The sequence below is a fragment of the Anser brachyrhynchus genome, assembly GCF_964034855.1.
Source record: "Anser brachyrhynchus genome assembly, chromosome: 8".
Classification (NCBI taxonomy): Eukaryota; Metazoa; Chordata; class Aves; order Anseriformes; family Anatidae; genus Anser; species Anser brachyrhynchus.
Genome location: NC_137702.1, coordinates 32,770,561 through 32,783,425, shown reverse-complemented (window position 1 = coordinate 32,783,425; position 12,865 = coordinate 32,770,561). Strand labels below are relative to the sequence as shown.

The window sequence follows — 12,865 nt, the reverse complement described above, 5'->3', positions numbered from 1 at the left end:
TCACAAGCATCTACAAGTTTTCTTGGTGCCTAGCAGTGCCATGACTCCCTATACCTGAGAGACTGCCTTACCGTAAGACAGAACTGTGATGGCCAGCCAGTCTGGTCACAAAGGGTAAAACCATGATCTGGCTCTTCCCAAGCAATACAGTCTTTGCAGTTAATCTGTGCACAGATCGGTTGCAGTCTGAATGGGCAGTGGACACAGAAAACCTGGTTTCCCATGCATAGCACAAGTGCATAAATAAAGTGATTCCCAGAAAACAAACTCTGAGTTGGATATGTTGTCCTAATTCTGCTGGGCTACCCCTCTGTCAGCACAGATTTTGAAAAAGGATCCAGTTTTGACAAGACAAAACAAAACAAAAGGCTCAGTGACAAAGACATCTAAACACACCATGGTAAGCTAATACTTCACTGTTTAAAATATGCATCTTCTTTCAAACCACAATTCACCTAGCTTTTTCTAGATGTTAGATTTTGTTACACTTTCCCCCATCAAATTAAAGAGCTGTATTTCAAATGCATATTTTTTTTCTGGATTATAACTAGCATCTGGTGTATTTCTTAAGTATCACAGCATAAATACAGGATGATCTAAAAGCATGTAAATGTAAACTACCTTTTCCTTCTTCAACCTGTCTAGCTTTCCAAGGTCTGTCTTGAAAAGTAGACACCAGAACTAGGCTGTGCATATGACCAATGACTTCATTAAAACCATAGCCACTTTTGAGCATAATAAAATAATTCCTTATTCCTTAAGACTTTTACAATCAGAATATGGAAACGCCATTAAAATATGGCAGGCAAACGGACCTCATGGAGAAATGGGCTGAAGCATTTTAATGATCTGACTTACGTATACTTTATATACAGAGCCTGGAGCAGGTGACTAGCTAGTCACCTTTTTCCTGAAAAGCAGGCCTCTTCAGAAGATATCTCTGGGAAGGGAGTAAAGGTGGTGTTCACTTCTATAGCGGTCAAGGGAGGTGGCAGTGTCCAACCTTCTTGAAGATGAGCATGCAGTGTTGCATGAGACATGGAATCAGAAGGAAAGTAAGCAAAGAAGTGTGACTAGCTCAGAAGTCAGGCTATTTAGTGGGAGGGGGAGAAAACAGGACTGTTTTTTATATCCAATAACTGCTCAGTGTAAGGAATCTGCATTGAAACTCTGTATTAAATTCTGCTATTTTGAAAATGTGCCTGAAGTTGCGACTAAAATTTGCCGTCCTGTAACAAAGGATAAAATATTTTCACTGAAACAGGTCATCATATGCCACAGTTGTGCAGTTCAAGCATTGCAAGGCAATCTTATTGCTGCCAGTCCTGTAAGGCAAAATTGAGGAAAACAATGTTCATTTAGGCTTTTTGAGTTATGACTTTTAGTTTCAAAGCATTGAATAAAAAGAGTACTTGTTAATGTGGAAACTTTATTTATTCTTCTTAATGTATAGAACCATTGGGATGCGAAGTGTCTTGGAAAGAATGCAGAGTCTACTCTGAGGAGCTTGCAGTACTGAGATCTACTCCCGCACTAGGCCATGTTTATTCATCAAATGGAGAAACACTCCCTGTGTCAGAGATATTATCTGCATTAGTCATCAGTACATGCGGTAAGTGTTTGCATAGCCAGGCCATCAGCAGAGGATCTCAGCTGGAGATCCGGGGGAGAGCTACTTTCTTTACATTGGCTCTGTGAGATGAGTGTTAATTTCACCTGAATTCAAACTTAACATTAATGGTAATCTGATCTCTAATCATATGTTGACCTCAGTCTCATTTTATTTCATGTTTTATTTTTTTCTTCTGTACATCATCTCACTGATTTCAATACATCTTTCTATCTCACTGTTGTCTAACATTTACCACAATTCATTGACTCATTCCTACCATGCTAGCAGTTGCCAAGAGGTCTATCTAGTGTCCAAGATCAGGCAGGTTTGGGGCACTTCAAAATTAACATGGGTGAAGATTTTGTTGGAAATTAATTTATGAAAAAAGAAACAGAGCAGAGCAAAATGCAGATTTTGGGTATGTTAAGCATGTGATGTTCTTTTGCAGGAGTTGGAAACTAGAACACAAACGATTACTGGTAATTTCTGCCCTAAAGCTTTGCACAGCAAGAGGTTCTTCTGTGCAGAGAACCATCAGCACCTCTGAATGACTCCTGCTTCATGTCCAGTGTCTCTGAATGGCTCTTGCTCTGCCTGACCTAATAAAGCTGCACCCCTTCATCAGCTGATAGACTTACCCTGCACCCAGTACCCTACCAGTACTGGGTCAGTGCTTTTTCAGTATCGCTGTACAGCCTGTACCATGCTGGATAGACATACTCCTGGTGATCCAGCTGTCAGTACTGATGCTGATTTAGGAACAAGGGATCAACTCTTGCACATTAAGCCCAGAGGCTCACTTCTACCTTTGTGGTTATGAGTGACTTGCATGAACCTGACTTGAAGTTACTCATGCTCTGCCTGAAGAAACTGATCTGATCCTATCTAGGTAAAAATGTTCTTTCTTCTTTTTAACTTTATATTGTTTGCCATATTTCCAGGCTTGATCACTCTTGCAGCAGGTAATTTTTGCAATTCAGAGCAATTTATTTTTTATCTTTGGTGGATCAGAATTTTCTAAAATCCCCTTCACTTGAGGTAGAATGAAATTTTGTTTGACAATAGAAAATATTTCTCATCTTTTTTTTTCTAGGATTTGAAACATTTTTTTCCTTTTAATATAATTTAACTGCATTCTATAATGGTATAATTTATTTCTAGAACTATTTCTTTTTGTAGCTTTTTCCCCAATAAAAGTAATTTGCTGAAATAGGATTATTTTTCTGCATTGCTATAACTTTGTTATACCAAAAGGTAAGTCACTTTCATCACATACTTCTTTTTTATGCCAAACAAGGGTCATATTCTACAGCTGAAGAATATAATGAGCCTTAATTTACTGATGGCTGTAGCATGTTTAATGTGTGGTATTCCCAACAATGTTCTCAATTTCATGGATCGGCAGGGGAATATTCAGAGTTAACTCAAGACACTAAAGAGCATAATTTTGTGTTGACAACAAAGGCTAAGTGCATGGCACTCTCTGCTGATGCTTTAATTTTACAGATTCTTCTTTGGAGACCCTTCTAGTTCCACATTTCTGAAGAATGACTAATATTTTAGCTGGCTGACTTCTATTTGACTTTAATGGGAGATCTGCATTTTAAAACGCTGCACAATATTTTGAGAAGTTCCTCATAATGTCCAGCCTAGCATTACTTTATATCTGCCCTTGGCAATGGCAAATGATGTTATTAATATTCAGTTGTTGCAAGATGGATTTAAACATGGGGGGATGTTCTTTGGCATGGCTCTTTGTTGTTAAGTAATAAACCTTCCTTGTCTGATTTTATAACGGACAGTAACCAATAGCTGATCAACAGAAGAAATGTCAGGTGTGGAATCAATGCTGATAGAAAAATATTTCACCTGTTTACATTTATGAAGGATCACTGATAAAACCTTTGATCCCATTAAGGATATAAACTCTTCACATATAGTCGATGACAAGTCTGATGAGCTAGCTGAGTTCCACCAGTCTCACTGTGCTTAGTGAATGTTCAGCTAAAAAGGGATCAAACTGACTCATGAATTTCAAGATTCCTAGGAAATTACCATTGTGAGGTGACCCAGTTTTTTGATTAGTGTCATGAAAAGACAGGTCTCACTGAGAAATAAACGTAATAATGTCAACCATGTGCTTAAGTTCTTCTCTCCATTATACACATTCGCTTTCAAATTGTTTTGTCATTTTAGCATAAACTGTATCACTTGCTTTCATCTGAGAAACACAAGCTTAGCATAGTTCTGTGCAGAAATCAAAGATGAGCATAGAAAAAAAGACCCCTCTTTGCCTATTGAATCATTGATCAGACAAGCACAGCAGATATTTGCATGGATCCTTAGTAGTTAGGTCTCAGTAGCTGCCTTAGATAACTGTTGGAAGGGAAAGAAGAAAAGAGCCGCAAACAGGTATTTCATCCATTCATTTTGTTAGTAATTGCAGGCCTTCTTATAGGTTGCCCTCTCTAGTTTAAACCAGGAACAAGACATTGTGAAATGAACTGCCTTCCCGTGGTAACAAATGATCATGTTGAGGGGGAATTGGCTGGCTGGGCCAGGAAGAGGTTGAGAAAGAGAGTGAGAAGCAAAGAAAAGTTTCAGATGTGATGGCAAAGTTGGATTGCAGAGACTGATTTCACACTATCATTAGAAAGTCATTTGACTGAGTCAGAAAATACGTGTGCAAATATTATGAAGTGTGAAAGATTTATTAAATCTTCACAATGACCACCCTATGGTCTGTCATCAGCTATGAGTTGGTGCCATGGTGTTCCCTCCCTCCCTTCTGTGGCACAGAAGCTCATCAGACCCATTAGATTCTCGGGATGCAATTATCCCTACCTCAATTTCTTACCATGTGTCTATTGAATTTCTTTTTCTTTAATCCTTTCTTCCAATATTTACAGCTCTTCCAACTCTCTTTCCTCTGTTCCTTTTTCCCCATACAGGTGCAGAGACCTTTCTGTGCTGCAGAGGAGCCTGCAGCACAACCAAGGTATGTGGGGAAAACTGCCTCTGCAAGAGAACATCAGCTCTTTTTCCTCCTCACTGAACATCCTGTGTGCTCCCCTCAGGACTCATGACAGCTCAGTGGGGAAGAGTAGGTGAATGTAGCCAGATAAAGCAGAACAAGTTTGCTTTAGTAAGATCTGGGTGGGAGAGTTGTCCTTGGCTCATGGGCTTATGATAATCACAAGTAGTTGTACCATTAAAAATGGAAGCAATATAACTTTGTATTTTTCTCTTAACAAGACTGAAAAAATCAGTGGAAAAAAAGGGAAAAAAGTCTCTCTAGGTTCAGTAAATGAAAACAGAAGGAGGGAATATAATAATGTACAGCCACAGCTCTTCCTCAATGTAGCAGCAGCATCTGTTAAAATGCAGGACTCTTAAAACTGGCAAAGAGCTTCGAAAGCCTGGTTGAACCACAAAACAGGTACATATCAGAGAGATGATGGCTTCAGTTTGTTGGAATAAGGTTTCCCATTAACTGCTGAAGTACCACAGTCTGTGGATTCTGGTTTTTTTTCCTCTTCTCATTTTCCTCTGCTTTTTCTCCAGTGACTTTCAGTTGTGTTAAAAACTAGTGTTCGGTCCTCTGAAGTATCCATTGGCTTTGACTGGTGTTATAAGCCACCTTGTGATGGGCTGTAGTAGAAATAGTTGCCACAGGAGGTGAACGCAAGGTGAGATAAAAACTGAACAAAAATATGGCATTGTTCTTTTTAAACTGCAAATTCAAGTCCAAGGTGTGAACAGCAAAACCTTCAAATAATAAATGTGCAGACAAATCTTTCGGATGCACTGTAAGAGCTATTTTGGAAGACGTAATTGCAACCCATGTGAGTTAGATGTAGCAATTGCATAGGGGTAGGCTACCACAGCTACAAGTCTTTTCAAAACCAAAGCAGAACATTTCATGAAGAGCACTTTTCACTGCCTAAGTTAATTTTGCTTTCTGAGGCTCTCCCAGTGTCCTGGTTCACAGGAGAATATGTTGGGAAGAATTCTCAGTTTTTCCCATGGCACTTGCTTTTAGTGGGGATTTTCTCTTTTTCACTCACAGACGTTAAAAAGCTAATTTCTGTATGCTGTAATTTGAGTGGCAGAGGTTGAGGTGGGAGGAAAGGAACTCCAAAGGATATAACACCCTGTTTGTAATAACCATAAGCCAAACAGGTTCAACTACTACAGGTACAAAGAATCTCAGCTGGTTAAACTGCCTGCATTTCTCTCTTAAGTAAACAGTAGAATAGCCAAGTAGAAATCATTCCCCAGATGTTGCAAGTGCTCTGAAATGCGTTTGAAACTATCTAAATACTTTACACTTCTCATAAATTCATATCTTGATCCCAGAAGAGGATCCAGTGTGCTCACCATGGACTAATAAACATTTAGAAAAGTTAAATTACTTAGAGATATTTAAGTAACATACAGTTATGTGTAAAGTGTAGAAACACTCCCCATCAGAAAGCCCAACCTGCAAAGGCCTTTTTCTATTTAATTGCTTTTTGCTTCTCCCATTTAATATGGAGGATTATTTTTTAACCTTTCCAGTTCCAGATAGAACTTCAGGTTCTATGATAGCAGAGTGGAGGAAGAGATTGGGACATTTAATCACCTTTAGAGTGAAAGTGATGGAAAAAGAAAATGGGTTTACTGCCTTCTAGATTAGTTTGTAGGCAATTTGTGTTTGAATTCCTCTTAAATCATTTTCTGCATAATATTAGTGGTCTGAAATTATATGAAATGGCATCAGAAACCATCCTTCTTTTGCAGCACTGAGAAGTCCTCTCCCAGAGTCCTTGTTATTCTTTAAGTCATCTATTTTCCCTTCATTTATTCTTTTATGTTGTGCTCTGCCCTCTGATGGGCAATACATGAACAGGAAGTGGGAAGCAGCAAGCTTTGTCTCTCTGCTGCCAGTGTGCTTCATACATTTGTGAAGAAGCAGACCCACATCATAAAACCAACTGAAAGCCACGGAGGTACCTCTCTAAAAAATGTAATGGACTGTACTGAAAGCCTAACTTTGACTGATGTGAGGTTTGGGACTTTATCCAGGTAAGAATTCATGCAGCAATGAGCACAGATAAGGCAGATGACCCAGAGTAGGGCCAAACTGTTTACCAGCAGATGTGTTTTTGAAAATCTTCCTTAACTGGTCATGGCAGCGGAAAATACCCTGCTGTTAAACGCATCTGCAATCCACTGTGCTCCCAATCCACCTACAAAAATTCTGACCTTTAAAGAAATGATGGAGAAGCTGGTGATTTTTTCCATGGCATTGAAGCTCAGTCTATTTTAGGCTCCAAGGCAATTGCAGCCCTTTTTGCTCCCTATTTCGCATCACTTTTAAGTCTTGTTCTGGCCACTATGAACCCTTCAGCACTTCTCCCTGTGCAATCACTCGAGTCAAGATCTGTGATTTGTGATTTGCAGATGACATGTACATTTCTTGGCTGATGGCTGTTAAAGCAGTTTGCAAACCTAAGGCAATAAACTGCAGGGATGCAGTTGGAGCTCTCTCTTGCCACACTAAATTGCCATTCTCATGCAAATGAAAAACAAGTTTCTCATTATTATAATTAAAAAGAAATTGTTGTACATTTCCAATGTTGTGAATTTCTGCATTAATATTTTAATGAAATCATTTTGTCAATTTCCATTACATACCATCTCTAGATGTGAATATCATAATCAATTAGTATGTATCAAAAATGATGATGCAACTTGCTGGATAAGAAAAAGGAAAAAAAACAGTTCATGTATTTGCCAATTGTAAGTCCATTAATCCTTTCAGTATGGAAATCTACTACTGAGCTGTAGAACACAGATACACTTCCTAAAGCATTACCACAATTGTTTATACATTTCTGATCATCTTTCATTTAAATATTTATAAAATACATACTGGGAAGTATGTACCTTTTAGAAAACTCAGTTTGTGTCATTTTCTTAAAATATTCACTTCTGTTCTTCTTAAAGATACCTAAAAAGAAAACCTGCTGGATTTTGTTTTAAGTGACACCATAAATGTACAAACACAATATAATTTAAACAGAAAATAATGTGATTACCATCAGAAGGATTACTGCAGTTCATTGTTCAGAGAGCAGGAAACAAAATGATTGTTTCAAATACTAAGTCTTAGCTTGCAAAAAAACCAAATGTATTGAAAGTGCTTCAGTCTTAACGTGCAGCCTAAAGTCTACATATTCCTAATCCTGCCAAAATGCAGGTCTGAAGATTAACAGAATGTATAATAAATGTGTCTATGTCATTACAAATAAAAATAGTATTGCTAAATCAAGTGTAGCCCTTCGTAAATGTAAAAAAGCCCAACTTAAGCAGATTTGCACTTTATAATTCTACAGCTCTGAGGAGAAAAAAGCAAGATTGACTAAAACAGATTCTCTGTTTCTGTGATATAAATCAGTTCATCTGCACGCACACAAAAAGCCATTTCGCATAGACTTCTCTAGCAAATAACTTAGTATTTATTGAGATTTCTTGTACATTTAATTATTAATACCAGCAGTGTTACAGTATTTCTATGAGGTTGCTATTACTGACCCTGTACCTGTTGTGGTTTTTTTTCCCCCTCATATTATTTCCTCTACAACCATGAAAGCATAGCACTTACCAATTATCTTGTGTGACAGAGTCAAAAAGACTTTTGGTTTTGTTATCTGTCGCTAATTCTCTTATTGTCAGCATTTCAGGGCTTGACTGACTACAATCCTACAAAATATTGTGTAGTTTAATCATTTTATAATTAGTGCATTTGGTGCATTAACAATATATTTATACAGAACTACTATTTTTTGATGTATTAAAATGAGTCTTACAGAAATGTTCAATGAAGCTAAAAGAAAATATAAAGAATGTGTACAGTTCTTTGTTTAGTAGTAATCTTAACCTAGACACAGTGGTGCTACCTTTATAAGGTGTAGTGAATTGCACTGTTAAGGTAGAATATTACAAGTACCTTCCAATACAGAGACTTTTTTATCGTTTTAATCCTTTTCCTTCAATGACATAGAATACTTAGAGTAATAGAGAAAGTTGGAATTAGAAATGTGCTCTGTTGTGTTGTGTGTATATAAATATGAAGAACGATATATGAACTCACACCTTTTACTGAGTCGTGACACTTTTGCACACTCTAGAATAGAAGATAAGTCAATAATCATCTTTTTGGTGGAAAAATTATTTTCAGGCATCCTTTTTCCTTCCACACTTTTTAAATAAGCCGGCCAACGAGTGAACTCAGAATGAGTGAATTCAGTAGAATGCTGCAAGATACAGCACTATTGAACTCAGTAGTAAGACTCTTACTGACTTCAATTGAGGCAAATTTCTCCCAAACATTTTCAAAGGTGCCTGGAGGGTGTGCGTCACCAACTTAAGGAATTTTAAGGAGGTATTTCACACTGCTTGGAAATCATATATTTCAGAGACATCCAGAAACTGGCATCTAAAAATAGCTGGTATAACAAGCACTAAAATAGGGCAGCTCCTATTCCTTAGTGATGAAAACAGAACTGGTCTGGCTTTTGTGATCAGCTGGCATGTTGTACCAGATTTGCATGTTCTTAAGTGTACTGATCCCGATCCCGAAGGTCTTGCATGCACAGCAACCTTCTAGTCATTGAGGACAGTGGGAGCTCTGCTGGAGTCAAGCCCTCAGGACTAGGCATAGAATTTCCTCTTAAGCTCATTATTTCTTTCACTTGAAGAACAAAAAATGACCAAAAGAACTATATCATTTATAGCAGGAAATATGATGTCTTGATTATCTAAATCTACAAATAAATCAGAAGCATCTCTTGCATTGAGTTTCTTGGGCAGGGACTATTAACGTTTATTGGACAGGAGTGTGGCTGGCTCTGAAACATACAGGCACTGGGAGACGAAGTACTGGAGGCTGAGTTTAAAAGCACAGCACTGTAATCTCTGACATTATTTTCTCATTACAAATTCACTAGGAGTCTCTCAAGAGTCAGGTCCCTCCCTTTGTGCATGCCAAGGAGCTTCTTCTTGATGCTAGTCATTTGGGGAAGGAACACATCTGCCTCTCATCTGCTGTCTGGGAACAGAGGCACTACCGAACTCAACATTCTCCCTCATATACACCTCTGCAAAGGTCCACAGACCCTCCCTGCACAGAGCAGTGCTGCTCCAACAATTCAGTGAAAGGAAGGAGGGGGATCCCTAACTTGGAGATGTGCCATCCATTTTCAGTCCTTCTTCCACCCTGCTGCTAGAGCAGAGAGACAGTCAGTTTTGTACCACTCTGGTTACTGGAGGGGGTGTAGATTGTCTCCTACAGTGGAGACTGTAGGAAGCAAAGACTAGATTGTAGAACATGTGTGGCAGGTAGCAAAATAATGCTCCATAATTTACTCTCCCAGGTATTACTTGTATTCCAAGTTGCAATATGGCCAAGAGAACTGCATGTTGTTCAGGAACAGGTGTTCAGCAGTAAAGGAAAGCCATGGGCTTATCGGGCCTATACTCCAGGTCGGCTTCAGGCAGTTCTTTCCTTCTGTGCCTACAGTGAACGAGCAATCAAAGCACTTATGTGACCTTATGAAACAGATCCAGATTTTAAGGCAAATATACCACCCATGCTATTAGGGGAGCAGGTAGGAGAATCAATTTTCCTTCCTTTAAGAACCCAGCCTCTTTGGAAAAGGGTTTGATGGTATGCTGAGATTTGTGCTGAATCACGAAAGACAGTTTTTTGTCCATACGTTTTCTTTGCGAAATGGCAGAAAAATTAAAATCTTCTGCAGAAAAGGAAGAATGTGGGTGAGTTTTCAACTTGGGTAAAGGAAATAATTTTTTAAATAGTATTCTGATATCCTCAAAACTAGGAATTCCAGTGTTCAAGAGCTCTTTCTTCTTTTTTTCTTTCTTTCTTTCTTTTTTTTTTTTTTTTTTAAATGCAGGATTTTTAATATGAAATTAAAAGAAATGAAAACAAAAGAAAGTGCTAGAACCATCTCCAGAAGAACTGTTCTGGTTAATCGCAACAGAAATTTTGTTGTTCTGGATTAATCTTCCTGTCCATCACTTCAGTATTTTGAGTTTTTCCAAGACTGAAACTAAATAATCTCTAACTAGCTCTGTCTGTTCAAAACAAGTCCTCAGATGCCATGACAGGTAGGGCTAATGCCAGTGAACCAATACCAGCAAAGGATTCTGGGCTAAAGAAACATACAAATACAAATTCATTAAAACAGAAGAATACATGTATATAGTAAGAAAACAGTTAAGTCATTAAAAGGTGTCTAACATTGTGGACTTTCTGCAGTTTAAATGTCTTCATTAATGACGACTGAAGCCAACAAAAATCCTCCCTCCTTATGTAAGTTTTGCTTATAACTCTGAAATTTTTTCTTATATTATAGGAAATGCTGCCATGTCACTAGTACCTCTGATGAGCAGAGTATAATAAGCAACAGATTCACTGAGAAAATGCTTCCTATCTGTTAGAAGAATTTGACAGTTTTCAAATGGATGATGCATGATTTAGGTTTGTTGGTGAGTAATATACATTAGGTTTCACACTGAATCTGTCACAGAATACATATTTATCATGGTAACAAGAGAGCTTATTTAATAGAGCTGCTAATATTCTCTCTCAGGGTATGTAGTGGTAAACACACTTTTTTATGATTTAGAGTGCATCTCTTAAGTGTTATATTAATTTCCTTATTTGGTGAATATTGTAATGAATAGCAATTGGAGAAAGCATGATGGATGAAGAAGAAAATTGTAGCACTGAAAACTGATCTGGGGAATAGCTCTGATACAGTGATTGTTTTCTTCCAGCCTGCTTTTTAGTGTTGTCTTTTACCCTAGAAAAGCTTTCAGATCACAGCTGCTTCTATATTGATGAGTATGAGGTACACAAAAAATTCTAGCTGTGAATGTCTGATCAATCTTATATAGTCAAAATTGCCACTCTCCAGCTGATTTATGTAATGCTTTTAGTTTGTATCAGAAAAGCCACGACAGAAATCCACTCCTATGTTTGTGTAATTAATTGTTTAAATGAAACCTGTATCTTTTCTACACAGGACGCTTATACCTAAATCTTGTAGCAGACAAAACTATACTTCTTGAATAGGTGATACAGAAATTGGTTGAAGTTTACTTTCTGTTAGCCAAGGGCTGCTTCTTACCTTCTTCAAATGTAGTCTACTTAATGTCCTGTAGCGTGGGAAATTATGTTCAAAATCTCTGTGATCCTCTGTCTCTAGTAAGTTATGCAAGTAGTGACAAGTATACACCATAAGATCTTGAGATTATATCTTTAATGTGTGGCTACAGACTGTTGATCAAGAGAGCCTGGAAGAAAAACATTATTTTCAGGTGTGAAAAACCATCACCTTTATCAAATAATTTCTCTAACATCTCTCCCAAGGCATTGTAGCCTATTTAAACTTGGGAGGTTAAGTTTGTAGCATTCATTATGACTGAAAATTTAGTTCACACAATCATGATGTTCTCTTTATTAAGTGTTACTGTTAAGCAATATTAAAATAAACACAATATAGTTGGCCTTTTGAAAGGTTCATGGAATATTTATTTCTTTGCCTGGTCTCTTAATTGTATCTGCTTTTTTAAGATTCTGATATGCAAGCTAACGTTGCTGCTATATGCATTATTTGCCACATATTATCTGATTTACCTATGTATATCTTACAATTTACAGTTCTGTCTGGAGCATATAATTGAAATGCTTGAGGGTAACATAAATGTCTTTTGACACAAGTGAGGCTTGAATCTTTGGTTGGTAGCTCTTTTCTTGAACCTCAAAACAAATGAAAAATACATTCTGGCAGGTAGCCTGTCAGTTTTACTGTACCTAGCAAAAACATGTTTTGTAAGACTCTTCACCCATGTCATTATATGAATTATTAGATAGAATAACAAGTTTCAGAAACTCTACCAAGAAATATTCTTATATAAATATACCTGTACTAAAAATGGCCTCCTCAGCCCTCCTTTCCCAATCTAATCCCATTTAGTACCTTCAGCCCCACTTCATTTGTACCCCTTGACAAATACTTAGTCTCCAACCTTTAGGGTAACTGTTGTTCTTTTGTTAATCTTTTGCCATATCTACTGTCATGATGTGTAAGATGTTGGGCAGGACTTTAACCCAGTCATGCTGGTTGCTAGCAGTGGGTTAGGAGTACTAAAGAGAATCTTCAGTTAAACTTAAGACTCCTC

At 37.6% G+C, this 12,865-nt stretch overlaps 1 protein-coding gene across 5 annotated transcripts in view; it reads left to right on the top strand.

Moving 5' to 3' along the window:
• The window catches only part of LOC308199181 (uncharacterized protein), a 145,367-nt gene that overhangs the window by 44,434 nt on the left and 88,068 nt on the right, over positions 1–12,865 (top strand). For 4 of the 5 annotated variants that reach the window (XR_013954433.1, XR_013954434.1, XM_080602965.1 and 1 more), the window contains exons 8-10: positions 1,454–1,612; positions 4,564–4,610; positions 11,035–11,167. Coding sequence is in view for 1 of the 5 variants with exons in the window: in XM_080602967.1 (XP_080459093.1) it covers positions 1,454–1,612; positions 4,564–4,610; positions 10,573–10,581 (215 nt within the window). In the remaining 4 variants the exon portion in view is untranslated. Of the gene's footprint in view, positions 1–1,453; positions 1,613–4,563; positions 4,611–10,572; positions 11,009–11,034; positions 11,168–12,865 lie in introns of those variants that run through there. The other variant, XM_080602967.1, reaches the window with a different exon arrangement.